General features: G+C 35.3%; 1 protein-coding gene across 1 annotated transcript in view; it reads left to right on the top strand.

Annotated features, from left to right (window-relative positions):
- The window catches only part of LOC102499626 (cadherin-18-like), a 526,097-nt gene that overhangs the window by 421,426 nt on the left and 87,678 nt on the right, over window positions 1-16,993 (top strand). Inside the window, 1 exon segment of the mRNA XM_006169537.1 lies at window positions 13,421-13,674. Within this exon segment, the coding sequence (XP_006169599.1) occupies window positions 13,421-13,674 (254 nt within the window).

The following is a 16,993-nucleotide window of genomic DNA, read 5'->3' as shown; positions in this document are numbered from 1 at the left end:
GGCATCTCAACCCATTGAGAATGCACGCAGGCTTGAACACAGGATCACATTTTCTACATAAGAAGCAGTAAATGTGTAATTTCAGTGGGCTATTTACAGGATCAGAACACGAATTAGGGATTTTTAGTATCCGAAAATGCCAGCCAACTTCTGTTTTTGTTCATATTAAGATTCTTGAAAAGTAACTTGAAAAGCTAACTCTGCTTAGCCAGAGTCCATAGAGAGATAAGATTAAGTTCTTGGAAACCAGCAGTTAGCGTAATGGCTATGTCGCTGGACTCCCACTAGTCGACCGTGGTTCGTGTCCTGGACCGGGTGGCTTAAAACTCACGCTGGGCGCATGTGCGTGCGTACCCAAGATCCCTAGAGGAGAATGGAGGAGAAGGGATTGCGGCGTGACCATCCCCCCTGGGGGGTGATTTCTCGCTTTCTCTCTCTATGTCTTTCCCTGTCTGTCTGGCGAGCGCACGCACCCTAGAGTGAAAATCTCTTAAAAAAAAAAGAAAGACTAAGTTCTTACTTAGTGAAATCGTTCACTGTGTTGCTAATGACTTCTGCAGTAGACTGCTATTAGGCAACTTTTGTTCTTGCTGTCCATCTGTAGGCATGACCGTGAGCCTGGAGAAATAAGTCATTTGAAACTATATTGAATATTAATTGATTGTTTTGAACTTCATTTCTGTAATATAACTTAGTGCACTAGTTAGAAAACAGTATCTGATGAAACGCCTTACTGAGTTAAGGTATACGTATCCATAAGCTATTAATAAGTTTTTACATGTGTGGGTACATTTAATTATTTTGTCCACACACACATACACTAATTAACATACACACACATATGAGAGTGTATATAAACAGTATAAATACTATAAATTATAAGATATATTTTATAGATAAAATATACCATAAACTTACATTATTTGAAATGAAGGATTTTGGTATTTATTTTTGCAATGTTTAAAGAACAGTAAGGAAACAATTAATATTTATTTGTATAAAATGAATAAATGTTATACTCTCCCTAGAGGAATATAAAACAAGAAAGCTTATGCATGTGTTCTAATTTCCCTAGAATGCTCACCATCCAGCATGGATCTCTAAAAAGGACCATGAACCATAAGGAAACAGTCTAGTTGATCACACAAAAGTTAAATTCATATTTTTGTGTGACTGATAAAATATCACTTCAGTTACGCATTTTTTTCAGATAAAAAAAGTAATAATGTCAATCACCATTGCAGAATAAAGCCATTCTTGCATAAACTGACATCTTTTATGCATAAAAATATTGATAGTATCTCTATTATTATCCACCCACTTTTGGAACTGACAGCCTGTATCACAGAGCAGTAGAGAAATTATACAAAGGAGGGACCAGCAGTTAGCGTAATGGCTATGTCTCTGAACTCCCATGTAGTCAACTGTGGTTTGAGTCCCAGACCTTTTGGCTTAAACTCACGCCAGGCACGTGTGGATGTCTGCCCAAGATCCCAAGAGGAGAGTGGAGGAGAAGGGATTGTGGCATGGCCATTCCTCCTGGGGGGGTGACTTCTCACTTTCTGTCTCTCTGTTTCTCTCTGTCTTTCTAGCAAGTGCACGTGCCCTATAGCAAAAACCTCTCCAAAAAAAAAAAAAGAAAAAAGAAAAAAGAAAAGAAAATTATACAAAGGAGGAGAGGTCCTAAGAAATTTCTCCCCTTATCACTTAGGAAAATGGAATTTTAGGATCTTCTTGAACTCTAAGAATTACTTAACTCACGATGTTTTCACTATCTTTATATTTATGGTGGTTAGAAAAAAAATCTTGATGGTTAGATAATTTTAGATGACTATACTAGGTTGATTTAAGGAATAGTAGAAGTGACTAATGAGAAAAAAATTAAAAGTCCTGAATAAGTAGAGCTGACTAAAAAAAACCAAAAAACAAAAAGCAAAAATCAAAAAACAAACAAAAAACAAATTGATGGGGAAGATGATAAGTATCCACAGTAATATGAAATGGATTAGTATTAAAAGTAAAAAAGTTTTATTTTACAAGTTAGAACAATGATATGTAAAAGCAATTACTAGGAGTAATAGGGTGAAATTTAAAAAACTAAAATTTAAGATGAAAATCAGAGTCAACTCTTTGACAGTGATTAAATTAGGATACTGAGCAGTAGCTAAAGGAAAGTGAAAATAGTCCAATTACTTGGGGAATTTGAAACTAGGTGAGAGTCAGCATTTCTAGCAAGGATCAAGGAGATAAAGGAGTTTGCCATAATATTTTAGTTTCTTACCTCTATGAATTGTGAATTAAAAAAACAACAGAGGAGACCAGCAGGTGGTATGGTGGTTAATGTGCTGGACACTCCCATATGACTGACCACAAGTCCTGGAGCTTGTCGCTTGCTTTCTCACTTTCCCTCTCTCTCTTTCTCTCTCACTCTCATTAAATTAAAATAAATGAATGAATAAGTAAGATTAAATAAGTAATTCTTTAAAAAAAGAAAATAGGTATTTCAGAGTTCTGGTAGCTAAAATTAGGAAATGTATCAATTTATTAAGAATTTAATGGTAAACATTTGAAAAAGATGATGTATGAAGCTATATTTTAGTGGTGAGGATACTACCTTTCACTAAAAGTCTATCTTTATTCTTCTGAATAGAACAATGTATTACACTACTTATTTGGTAATTTAGCATAGTGCTTAAGAGCACAAGCTATTAAGTCCCACTGCTTGAGCTTAAGTCCCAAGCATATCATACATGCTGTTGACCCTGGAAAGATTCTTAAACTTTCTGTATCTCAGTTTCCTCTTTTTTTTTTTTTTGGAGAGGTTTTTGCTATAGGGCACATGCGCTCGCCAGAAAGAGAGAAACATGGACACAGAAAGTGAGAAATTACCCCTCATGGGGATGGCCACGCCATTCTCCTCTTGGGATCTTGGGCACGCACATGCGACCAGCATGAGTTTAGGCCACTGGGTCCAGAGTTCAAACCACAGTTGACTACTCGACTACATGGGAGTACAGTGACATAGCCACTACGCCAATGGCTGGTCCCTCAGTTTCCTCATTTTCAAATGGTGAAAAATTATCTTTTAGACAGATGTTGTGATGATTAATTGAGTTAATTTATGTTAATTGTTTAGGATGCATGCATGCATTAACTATATATATTTATAAAATAATAAGGAATTTCTCCTCCTTCAAATCTCTTCTGTGTAATATTGTTTCTCTATACGCTAAATACAGTTATATTTCAGATTGAGGAAGAGCTATTATTCAACTTCCATGAACTAGAAATTATACCAAATGTATAAAATATGGAGAATTAGGTAGTATTCTTCCTCTTAGGAAAAACTTAGTAGATATGAAATATTTCTATAATACAAGATGTCAAATGCTAATGATACTGGTTTACTTAAATTGCTTTAAGCTCAGAGTTACAAAAGGAACAATTATCTAATGATAAAAGAAGGTCAGGGACGTCTTTATCTGAGATTATTTTTAAACATGTGGAGAATGTGGTTCAATACCTACAAGATACTCAAGAAAATAGATGTGAGTCAGGGTTTTATATCTAGCCACACAGAGTTTCAAGGATGGAGATTATAGGCAAACAATTCTGAACAGTAAAAAATGAGGGATATTTTCCTGGGGAATATGTAACCTCACCAAGAAATACTTGTGGGTACTAAAGGACAATGATAAACAGAGACACCGACTACATTAAGTCCATGTTAGCAGGTGAGAACCTAACAATCACGTGGCCCCAAAGTATATAAACAATACCTCTTTTAATAAGAAACCAAGATGATAATTAAAATAAGCTCATTGATTATATAATATTAGTGATCACTATAAATCACAGAAGCCAGAGCCAATAAGTCAAATGCTAGATCAATAAGCATTCTTAAGAGTGCAAAGATATATTTATGTATGTATATATATATCTATATATATATAATTTACTAATAAATAATGAAAAGTGGGAGAAGAAATAGGCTATTGTAATTGCTACTTACTATATGGCACTAACACTTACTGTAAAGGGAATATAGGTCAAACATCCTACCTAAATTTATAAGACTGGAGGTAGTCACAGAAAAAAATTAAAACTTTTCTAAATAACAAATTTCAGGCAAACTTCACAGAACAAAATCAGATACTTATTAAAAAAATTAAGATGTTAAATTTTTAAAAACAGCAAGATGAATATAAAAGAAAGAGGTGCACTTTTAATACCCACCATGATGTAATTCAAACTGAATTCATCACAATCACAGCCCTTTACAGCCCTGAAGTCAGCAGTTCACTGTGTGTTCAATGCGCATAAACACCTGAGCTGCCGGGCACACAGTAACAGCGTGCACAAAGCAGAAATCTCTACACAGACCAGGAGCTCTGTCTACAGAGAGCTAGAAGGTTGTATTTCACCAATTTCCAAGACAGATAAAGTATTTTAAAATGTGAATAACTCAGGAATGTCCTTCCTAGGGTGATTGATATAAATACATCTCTGCAATCTAAAGATAAAGCTTTTATTTCACATTTCCACAAAATATTTAGTAAAATTGACTATATGTAAGTCTTCAAGACTCTCTCAGTAAAGGTCCAAAACCCCAAATAATACAGATAAAATGCTGTTATCCAAAAACAAAAAAGCCAAAAAATTAATTTAAAAAAAATCAGAAAGCCAAATTTCCTCAACCTGGAAATTTAACAACTTCAACTGCAATCTTTTTTTTTGCTTCAAGAATTCTGAAATCAAAGAAAAAAATGCACGATAGAATTTTTAGGAAAAAAGATGGTAAAGAACTTACATGGACATTAAGAAATGTAAATTCAGTATGTCTGAGAGTATATTAATAATTCTAAATATATCAAGGACAAAAGTAAAAATATGTAACTAAAGTAAAAATATGTAACTAAATGGGAAGAATAAAGCACAAAATGAACTAATAAAGACAAAAGGAAGCTAGAAAACAAACAGAAATTCATATTAAATATTAAAACAAGAGTTTTTGGGGAAAGAAAAAGCATAGCAAAATTCTTAAATGCTCTTAAGAAGCATGGAAGAAATAAAAAAAATGAGGAGCCACTAAAAATTAGAAGATACGGTAATATTTTCTTAGTACTACACAAATTACATGTAGAGGATAATTTGAAAAAGTTGCTAAAAGCAACTGCAAAGAAATGGAAAATACCTCTAAACTGATTTTCATATAAGACAATGATACACTTGTAAATGATACCTCCCTAAACATATCAGACCTAGTTATTCACTAAGGAATTTTATAAAATCTCAAAGGGCAAGTAATTCTAATACTCTTTAAACCTTCCAGCACACTGAAAAGAATGAAAATTTCTACTACTGTCTCATAAAAATCTCATAAAAATCAAAGCAATCTACACTAGTTCCTTAGAGATCCAGTAGCAAATTATCACAAACTAAACAGCTTAAAACAGAAGAAATACTTTATCTCACAGTTCTGGAGGCCAGAAGTCTAAACCAAGGTGTTGGTTGGATTGCATTTCCTCCGTAAACTCAAAGGGAACATCTGGTCCTTTCTTCTTTTAGCTTCTGACAGCTACAGTAGTTCCTTGGCCCATGGCCATATCACTCCTATCTCTGCCTCTGTGGTCTCATTACCTCATCCTATTTTCTCTGCCAAATCTTTCTTGGCTTCACTTATAGGGACACTTGTCATTAGGTTTAGTGCCCACCTGGATAAATCTGAATAAACTCCTCTCATCTCTTGTTATATAAATTGGTAACAGTTTTTATCATGTCCTTTTATATTGGAGGGTCACCACTAGTACACCATAGTCTGCTGTTTTCCCTAAATTCATATATGATCTATGTATAAAACAAATATGCCCATCCCAATGTCCTTAAAAGTCTCAATCCATTATAAAATTAAATTCTAACTCAAACATTTTATCTAAATACCATCAGTTCGATAATTCTTAATCTCACCATAGAAATTATCTAAATCAGGAATAACTGAGATTCTAGGAAGACTCCATCCTGTAACAAAACCCTTCCATTGTAGACCTGTGAAACTAACAAGTTCTCTCCTTTCAAAGTAGGAAAATAAGAGAGGTACAGGACAATGGTTACAGAAATTGACATTTCAACAAGGACAGAATGGAAGCATGTCACTAGTCCCAAAGAAGTTTCAAATCTAGTAGGGGAAATTCACTGGGATTCAAGGCCTTAGAACAATCCTCTGTGACTTGACCTTGTCTGTCCTAGCCCATTGTCCTGCTGGCGGCAGCCTCTGCACTGTGTACAAATTACCTGAAATCCTGTACACTTGCTCTGGAAAAAAGCTTTGACACCCATAGCTGCAAAACTGAGATTTCTAAACACGAAACCTGGAGTCACATTCTGAAACTGGCAGCAAATTTGCAATGCAAATTGAATGCCCAAGCATGCAAGGTTGTGTTTTCAGGAGGAAAGCCTGGACAGTCAACAGTCACAGAGCTGGAAAAAAAAGAGGGGCAGGTTCTCACCTAGAGCACCCAGAGATAGGATAGCCTGACCAATTTCTAATTTCTTACCCTCAGAACTCCAGGGGAATACATTTCTGTTTTTTTAAGCCACCCTATTTGTGGTAATTCAAGGCCTAGGATTAACAAGAAATATTTAAGAAACCAATGCAAATATTATATAATTTTATTTATCACACCCATAGAATGATTCTTTTTTTAAAATTTTTAAAATTATTTATTTTTAATTTCATTTTCTTTTATACATTCAATCACATTATTATTTGTCTTACAAAATGGATATTTCAACAGGTGAACATCTCTCCCCAACACAGTTATAAGTACGCTTGTCATAAAATGAAGCATCTTATCAGTGGGATTATTTCAGGAATGCTTGGATGGTTTGTTGTTAGAAAAATGACTACATTAACCTGAATTATATGAAATTAGCTTTTATCTTTGGCACACTTCTTTTTTTTCTTTGAGAGATTTTTGCCATCAGACTCATGTACTCACTGGAGAGGCAGAAAGAGAGAGAAAGAAAGAGAGCAATTACTCCCTGGGGAAATGACCACCACGTAATTTCCCCTTTTCCATTCTCCTCTCAGAACTCTGGGCATACACGCACATGTGCCTGATGTGAGTTCAAGCTGCCTATTTCAGGACTCCAATCATGGTCAGTCCATTGACATAACCATTATGCCAGCTGCTGGTCTCCACTTTTTTTTTTTTAATATATTAGCCATTTTATATAACTAAAGATGATAAGAGAGCTTAATTGTGAATTATGATCACCACTGAGTTGGGATATTAGAGGACAGTGGGCCCCAATCGCCTATCTTATCACCATTATAGACATTGCAATGTGAATATTTTAAAATTACCAGACGAAATACAAGACATCTAATTAATTCTAATTTTAGATAAATGGTAAATAATTTATTTGTGTAACTATGTCCTATGTGATAACAGATACACACTAAAATAAATAAATAAATAAATAAATAAATAAACAAACCTCACAGTTTATCCAAAATTCAAATTTAATTGTGTATCCAGTAGTTAAATTTATTTAATTTGGCAACATTGAATATAGCCTTTGTTGAGTATAAGCATCAAATATGTAAGATTCTTTTCTTCTAACTCAGAAAGCTTGGATCACAACTGAGATTTATTCAGAAAATTAAACACAAAGCAAATTTTAGAAAAATAAAAAAGTTTATGATATTATTCCTGAAGTATTTCCTCCAAACATTAATATTATATTGATGATTTCCAGTAGAACATCTTTGCCAAATCCTCACCTATTTCTCATATTAAAACACTGAACCAGTGACCAGCAGATGGCATGTTGGTTAAGGTGCTGGAGTCCCACATGGCCAGCCATGGTTCAGGTCCCAGACTGAAGGTTTGTAGAGTCCACCGGGCAGGTATGCGCATGCATACACCAAGTCCAGAGAGGAGGATGGAGGAAAAGCGATTGTAGCATAGCTATCCTCTCTAGGAGATGATTTCTCACTTCTCCTCTCCAGTTAGCACAGATGCTATATGGCAAAAACCTCAGAACAAAACTAAACATCAAACTGATAATCCAGTCTTAGTTTCCTAAAAGATAAACTTGTTCTAGTCTTGAAATTTTGTCGAGTGGAATAAACTGCATTCAAACAATTAACCTATCACTACCATCAAATATCCTGTTGAGGAAAAATTTATAGAGTAAATAAAAAAATTAAAAATGATCAAGAATCAAGTGTTCAATCTCAATGGCTATTGCCAGAATCAAGCCAGAAACTGCTGAGAGCATAAACAGTTGACATGGTGACACAGAGCTGGAAAAGAACTCACGATCCTTGACATTGCTGGCTCTGTAACTGCTCTTAGCAGGTTTATATTATCCTCCTGTTTATAGAGTTATGTTTTGTCTTTCTTTTTTATAAGGCTGAAAAATTATGTTTTGTTTTTATAAACTCTTGGCCAGATATTTCATGTTAGACTTTCTGTGATATCTTAGTTGTTTGGGTAGATTGCAATTTTATTTATTTTTTTAAGTTTTTATTTATTTATTTATTTATTCTTCATACTCATCCTCTAGCCTCCATAGGTTTTTGCCATAGGCTGGAAACCGCCATGCCCCTATTCTTCATACTCATCAAAACTAGGATTTCACTATTTCTGGTATGCTGTTTATAATGGATTATTTTTAGATTAAAAATATATTCTATTAGCCAAGCCATAGTACCACAAACTGGTTGGCTCTATTACTAGATAGGCTTCATAGGAGGCCTGAGTTTGTTTCCAGCCTTCCCTAAAAGCCTGGTGAGGTAGCATATACCCGTAGACCCAGCTGCCTGGGAGACTCAGGCAGGAAGATGAGAATATGATAAAACTCTATCAAAAAAAGAAATTTAAGAAAAGCAAAAAGCAAAAAAATGGTGGTAACTAAGAAAAGTGAAGTTCCAGAAAAATAGTGTCTCAGGAGCAGAAGTTTACTAGAAAATTCTAGAAGACCTACTTAAAACGTGTGGATGATGGTTATTTGGGCAGTTTTGTTAAAGTGACAGAAAATAGGAAAATAATCATTATAAATCCAATACCATCTTTATATACCGTCTCAATATAATAAAAGACTAAGTATAACATACCTTGTATTAGAAACAGTCCTGAAAGATTCAAAAATAAAGAACGAGTAGAATTTCCTCCCAGTATTTCTATATTTGCAATTCAACCTGACCAATTTCTCTTCATAAATAAGGTTGTTAAAATATTTCCCTGTGCATTAATTCAACTGCTTTTAAATTCCTGTCCCCACGTGAAATAATCCTCTCATTGCTTTGTGGCTCCAGATGGGTCCCCATCCATCCATCTGCTAGTTCTGGCAAATGAGTCCTTCCAAATGATTATCCCTGGCCCGGAATAGTTAAATATATATTAGATGATCATCAACACAAAGACTTGTGTCCACATAAACAGCCTTTACCTTAGCAGTAGGTAGGTTTATGTTAACACAAATGACATCTAACTTGCCAGGAGACCTGTTTAAAAAATAAAGAAAGAGATATCTGTCATCCTGGGATGCATAGCTTGATGATGACCACATCAGATAAGACTAGAAGGGGCCAAATATCTTCAAAGTTTGCTAGGTCAGAAAGATTTAAAAGCTTACCATAAATAAACAAAGATGAATGTGTTTATATCCTAATATTATTATTAGTGGGAACATTAAGTATCCCTAATAATGAAAATATGTTTTGAGGCTGGCAGGTGTCATGGTGGTTAAGGCACTAGACTCTCACACAGATGACTGCGGTTCAAGTCCCAGACCTATAGGCTTGCTTTCTCATTTTTACTCTCTCTCTCTGGTCAAATTAAACAAATAATAATAATAAATAAAATTTAACAAACAATTACTTAAAAAAAGAGAATATATCTTTATTTTTTAGTTTTAAAGTTTTGGACACCCATATTTAGTCATTGTAAAGCTTACCAGATACAGAAGACAGACTTTAAAACTTGTATACATTGATCTTAGACAAATGATAAACCAGTTGGGCTTTCTGCTATGAGCAATATGCCTGGATTCTGCAGTCCAGTTTGTAAAAGCAAAGAGGGGCTGTGTCCATTTGCCCATTTCTTGATATGCAGAAAGTGTGTACCTTTTCTAGAACAGCTCATTTAATTTGGGTGAAGTTTATTATTAAATTAAGCCAAGACAGAATATCACATATTAAGTGGAGAGGAATCCAGAGAAAAAGTACCATCTTCGGATCCAGCTAAGAGTTATGCAACTCTTCAGACAAGAAGAATATTAATTATTTTGTCGATTCATTTCTAGTTTAGATATCTCCAGAAGAAAATAGATCCCAACCGGTGAGTCATACACAGCAGAATTTATAAACCCTTAAAAAATATATAAATCTAAAACATATAACATTTGTATCATATATATGTGTATATGTATTAAATATATGTTCCATTTTTGAGATTTTGAAATTATGTATATGGTCCACTTTTGAGATTTTGAATCTAAAGATTCTTTTTCATTTTTAAATTTACTTATAAAATCTGGTAGAATATTGTAGTGGTCCAGCCTTATTCACATCCCTGAAATGCTAGAAAATTTCTGGGTCCTAAATTCCTAATACTTGATTTAAAAATGAAAATCTTTGTTTCCTTCTATGCAATCTCAAGGCCAATTTTCCAAGGAAATTCAGAAGAAATGAGGGCAATCATCAATAAGATCGGTTATTTCATTTATAAGACCCCAGTAAGGACACTCTGTCTAATTAACTTTTCCTTGGTTGCTATATTCCTGAATGGGAATGCTGCCTTACCCCACATTCATATGTCAAAGCCGAATGCCAAGTGTGATTGTACTTGAAAGTGGGCTCTTTGGGAGATACAATAGATAGTAAGAGTTTGTACCCTCACATATAGAATTTGCGCATTGTTTAGAGAAGACATGCAAAAGACTATTTCTGTAAGCTTTGTGAGGATGCAGCAATAAGTAGGCTTTCTGCAAACCAGGAAGAGGACCCTACCAGGCACTGGATCTGCCAATGCCTTGATCTTAGACTTCTTAGCCTCCAGAACTGTAAAAAATAAACGTTTGCTGTTTAAGTCACTCAGCCAGTGGCATTCTATTATAGCATCCCAAACTAAGACACCAGTTCTTAGGGTAAAGGAAAATATCTGAGCTCCTCCACAGGGAATGACTGTTCTCTGATCCTACCAAGAAAAAGGGTCGTGAGACTGACGCAGGCTGGCAGAAACTCAGTGGCAGAAATAAGGATGAAAAATCTCTCTTTTGCTTCTTGTCACAGATATTTATCAGAGAGATCAACATCTGTGGATTCTTCACAGGTTCAAAAATCAGAGGCAGGATGACTCGCAGTAAGCCGACTAAGAAAACTTCTGACATAGTGAAACTTAAACCTGGGTTCATTTTGGCTCCCAGAGCCTATCATATACAAGTCTAATGCTTTCAGTTCAGATTCTTCTTCATAAAAATAGTCATTGAAATATTTTTCATACATTCGTACAAATATTACTCACACTTCTTCTAAATACTAGAACTATTACCCAGATACTCACATCCATCTCCGTATTCAAAATCATATCCTTATTATAAATGCACATAATAGCCAATATGTCTTTCAGCATTCAATACAAAGTGCTAAAAGTGTCTGTTCAACATTTTATAGCCTATAATAGATCGTATGTGCTCCGGGACAAAACACAAGCTGAACTTATTATTGTGTGGTAAGACACATTTATGATACCTGACATATTAGTGAAGAAAATTATTAACAGAGGATTAGTAAATATTAGTTGGACCATGGAAATATAAGAAAAAAAAAAAAAGAGGCAGAAAGATAGAAAGAAGGAAAGTGAGAAATCATCCCCCAGGAGGGATGACCACACTGCAATCCCTTGCCTTCCATTCCCATTCTCCTCTCAGGATTTTAGGCATGCACACACAGCTGCCATGATTCTTAAGACTCCAGATTCAGGACTCAAGCTGCAAAGCTGACCATGTGGGATCCAGTGCTTTAACTTCCATGCCTCCTGCTGGCCCATAGAAGGCTATTTAAAAAAAAAAAAAAAAAATTTATCCAAACATCAGAATATAACAAAGGAAAAGAATTAAAACAAATAAATTAAATGGTGTAACCAGCAAAAGTGACAAATAAATAGAACCAAACCAACACACATAAAATTTTTATATAAAAACTTTTTACTGAAAATCAATAAAATATTGTTGACTTAAAAACCTAAAAGTGAGTCAGACTTTAAAACAAGACACCGATTTTAAATCAGCAAAGTGAATATAAGATGACATATATACATACATATATTTTTTCATATTTTTACATTACATGAATGTAAACAGTTCCATTTTATTTTAAAACTTTTAAGAATTTAGGGGCCAGCAGGCAGTGTGGTAAATGCACTGGCCTTCCACATGGTTAGCATCAACTAGACTCCTGGACCTGGCTCCTCCCAAATTTCTCTGGGAGTGTATATATGCATGCCCAAAATCATAAGAGGATAATGGAGGAGAAGGGATTATAACATGCCCATCCCCCATGAGGGTCCCTTTCTTTGTCTCTCCTTTTCTCTCTCCAACGAGTGTACACATTTATGTCAAAAAGCTTAAAAAATAATAGTAGATGTTTTCAAGATTAATTAATGTAAGATGAAGAGGAAATAGAGAGTTACTAGAGGAGAATAAGCACAAGAGTCTCCATAAAGGAATATTTGTTTGCCTGTAGGGAGTATCTTAAAAATAATTTAAATTTTTCTTTCTATCTTTTTTGCATTAAGATACATGCACTTGCCAGAACAAGACAGATAGAGATAGAGAAAAGGAGGAAAGTGAGGAATATCCCCCTGAAGAGCAACACTGCAATTCCTTCTCCTCCATTCTCCTCTTGGGATTTTGTGCACATATGCACATGCACCCAAGCCCCTCTGGAACTGGGACTTGAACCATGGAGTCAACCATGTAGGATCCAGCATCTCTGTATTTTTTTAAGAGATTTTTGCTATAGGGTGCATGTACCTGTTGAAAATACAGAGAGACAGAAAATAAGAAATCACCCTCCTGGAGGATGGCCATACTGCAATCTCTTCTCCTTCATTCTCCTCTTGGGATTTCGGACACGTACGCACATGCGCCCGGTGTGAGTTTTAAGTCACCGGGTCCAGGACTCAAACCATGGTCAACTACATGGGAGTTCAGAATATAACCATTCCACTATCTACTACTGGTCTCGCAGCATCTTAAATTCTATATCATCCACTGTCCTAAGGGATCATTTTAAAATAAATCTATGATGATTAAACTCTACCCCAGTTGTTTCTTCAAAAATGCAGAAAGAACATTTTGTTTGAAAAATAATGGAATTCACAATATTCAAAATCTTTTTTCCTTCCAGCCACTGAACTATGAGAAAAAGAAGTCATATACCCTCAACATAGAAGGAGCAAATACACATCTTGATTTTCGCTTTTCTCACTTGGGTCCTTTTAAAGATGCCACCATGCTGAAGATCATTGTGGGGGATGTAGATGAGCCTCCGTTATTTTCCATGCCTTCCTATGTCATGGAAGTCTATGAAAATGCCAAGGTCGGGACCATTGTTGGCACAGTTTTGGCACAAGATCCTGATAGCGCTAACAGCTTAGTAAGGTATGGTATGCTTCAATCCTTTAGATGCAGAAAGATTTTTATTGCCTCCCTTACTATTTTAGCATAAATAAAATCGTACTTAAAATGTTATATTTTCATGTTGCTTTTATACTGATATAATGGAATTATATTTGTTGATCCTTTAACTAACTTAGCAGATGGACTTCTGTCAAATTAAGAATATATATGGCTATCTCCATAAATGTGTTGTTGACCATAGAGATTGATTTTTCTACTTGCCTTAATGGTGAGGATTTGACTATGGAAGTTTGTATAGAAACAGCTAGTCCTAAATGAGAGTATATTTGATCTCTTGGTGATAGGAAGAAGAAATACAGAATAAAAGGTGAAGTTATGGGCATAAAACTCACCTCTGACTCCTGGTTTCTCTGGTCACACTCGCAGTGTTGTTATAGGAAATCATGTATTTTTAGGTGTGAAAGAGGAAAAAGAATACCTATTTCTCAGAGTTATCATGAGGATGCATATTGCAGTGTATATAAGCCACTGAGCACATGCTAACTTGTCCAAGATGGCCCAGTGTTCTGGCATAGACACTGGCCTCTGACGACAGGAAGACAGTGTAGATATTGTGGTTTCTCTCTCTGGGAGCTGAGTGAATGCACACGGTCTTTCAGCCAAACTGAATCTCAGAAGCCTAATATATGAAGAAGGCAAAATAAAGCTACCTAAATATGCTGATGGAATTAACTTAGAATGAAAGGAAGGAATTAGCATAAAGCCAAGCACATAATAAGTGTTCACTAAAAATACTTTATTATTTTAGTAGAGATAATTAAAACTTCTTGCATAATCAGAATACTTTTTTTGGTCTCATTTGCATAAATGTGTAATACTCTTTAGTTACATTATATTTACACCTTAGAAATCCCGAGCCTCAATAAAGTTTGAAATCTTTACAAAATGTGTCTATTTTTTTCGATGAAGTCCTTATTTTTTTAAGTTTATTCATTTATTTCTTCCATAAGCAAGAAAGAAAGGGTCCTGATACTATGATTCATCCTCATATTTCAGATCACCCCAGATCACAGGCTAGTGTGTGTGTGGCACACTCAGAGAGGTCTCCAGTCTTGAACTGGAAACTCTCCCAGTAGGACTGCCTCTTAAGAGTGCAGTGTTGCACTGCTGCACCACAGATGGCCCACCAGAAAAGCCTGTTCTTACTCTCTTTGGTATTCATCCATTTTAACAGTAGCTAATATACTGAATATTCCTCTAATGTCTATGTAATATTTGTAAAAGCTTCCAATTTCCTTTTCTCTATGCATGATCGTTTTCATTTTTAAGATGTCCTTATCATCTGTGCACAGAGAAGCAATTTTCCATGCACAAATATGTATATTTACAAATTCTGCTCTTTCTGTAAAAACAAAAACTCTATATTGTCACACTAAGAGTAAGAGATAGACATTGCTTGAAGAAGCAGGATAAACAAAGTATACAGAATAATTTCATAAATCCAGTTAGAGAAATAGGTCTCTAATTAACATGAGTTGAGTAACTCAACCACAGGAAATCCTATTATGTATTAGTACTCCATTCAATGTCACATTTTTAATGAAAATTTTGACTCATAACCATAAGCATAATTTGTCTAAATACTTTAGAAATATAGCACCGTAAGTGGTGTGTAAGGCATTCTTTATCAAAAACATCTAGTGTTCAGGGAATCAAGATAGCTATAATATTAGCTGATGTGAAAATATGAATAAAACTTAGTAAGATTTCTTTTTAAGATTAAAGCTTTATACTAATAATGTATTTGGTAAATTAAAATAATATTTGTTTTGTTTATTACTATTATGATTGTTTTTTAATTTTATGAGAGAGAAAGAGAAAGGGAAAGTGAGAAAACAAGAGGCCAGGTCTGGGACTCAAATCGTGGTCAACCATGTGGGAGTCTAGTGCCCTAACCAATATGTGACCTGCTGACCACTACTCTGTAATTAAAGAAGATAAGAGATATAATCATTTTTAAAGTAACGCTTTAGATAATTATCATATGACAATATTGTAATATTTATCATGGCAAGGGATTAGTCACATACATGTATGTACACACACACACATAGAGTAGCTTCCACTTCAGGGAAGAAATAGACTTGAGAAAAAAAATACATGTTGTGTATTAGGATTCTCCACAGAAGTAGAACCAATGTGGTGTGTTTGTATTGGAGGGGAGGGAGACTTCTAAAAATTAATTGAAAATGCCTATTGAGAAAAAACTATCCATAAATTTTACATATTTTGCATCAAATTAATCTTGTATTTTTTACAAATATTTTAAGGTCCTTTTGTGTGTAGATATTCAGATAGATAGAGATTTATTTTAAAGAATAGACTCACATAATTACAAAGGTGCTACTCTAAAATCTACAAAGTAGGCAGGCAGTCTGGAGACCCAGGGAAGAGTTCCAGCTGCAGTCCAAAGCAATCTGCTGTTTGAATTGCTCCTTGCTTTGGGGGAGAAGGTCAGTCTTTCTTCTCGTAAGGCCTACAACAAATGGGCTGAGGCAAATATATACATTATGGAGCATAACCTGCCTTACTTAAAGTCTACTTTTTTTTTTTTTTTTTAGAGGTTTTTGCTATAGGGCGCGTGCGCTCGCCAGACAGACAGAGAGAGACAGAAAGCGAGAAATCACCCCCCAGGGGGGATGGTCACGCCACAATCCCTTCTCCATTCTCTTCTCGGGATCCTGGGCACACACGCACACACGCCCGGCGTGAGTTTTAAGCCACCGGGTTCGGGATGCAAACCGCAGTCGACTAGGTGGGAGTCCAACGACTAGCCATTACGCTAACTGGTGGTCCCTTAAATTCTACTGTTTTAAACAAGAGTGTCACCCAAAAAAAGTTCACAGAACAATCCAGAATAATGTTTGCCCAAATATCTGGGCACTATGTCTCAGCCCAGATGACATGCAAAAATAAAAATAACTCTGTGGTAAAGGTGATAATGGTCTGATGGAGGTATGTATAGAGAATGTTTCCAAAAGTTTATGGAGAGAGTGAACTGAGAAAGACTAAACTGATGCTCAGCATTTAGGCTGGATACTAGTGAGTTTAAGAACAGAGTTGTGGAGACCAGTAGATGGAATAGCGGTTACATTGCTGGACTCCCACATGATTGACCATGGGTCAAGTCCCAGACTCAGCAGCTTAAAACTCACCCCTGGTGTGTGTGTGTGCATGCCTAAAATCCCAGGAGGAGGATAGAAGAGAAGGGACTGTGGCATGGTCATCCACCTGGGGAGTGATTTCTCACTTTCCTTCTATCTCTGTCTCTCTCCCTCTA

The sequence above is a fragment of the Tupaia chinensis genome, unplaced genomic scaffold (assembly GCF_000334495.1).
Source record: "Tupaia chinensis unplaced genomic scaffold, TupChi_1.0 Scaffold147218_1, whole genome shotgun sequence".
Classification (NCBI taxonomy): Eukaryota; Metazoa; Chordata; class Mammalia; order Scandentia; family Tupaiidae; genus Tupaia; species Tupaia belangeri.
The sequence above is the reverse complement of the archived record's forward strand: the minus strand, read 5'-3'. Positions and strand labels throughout refer to the sequence as shown.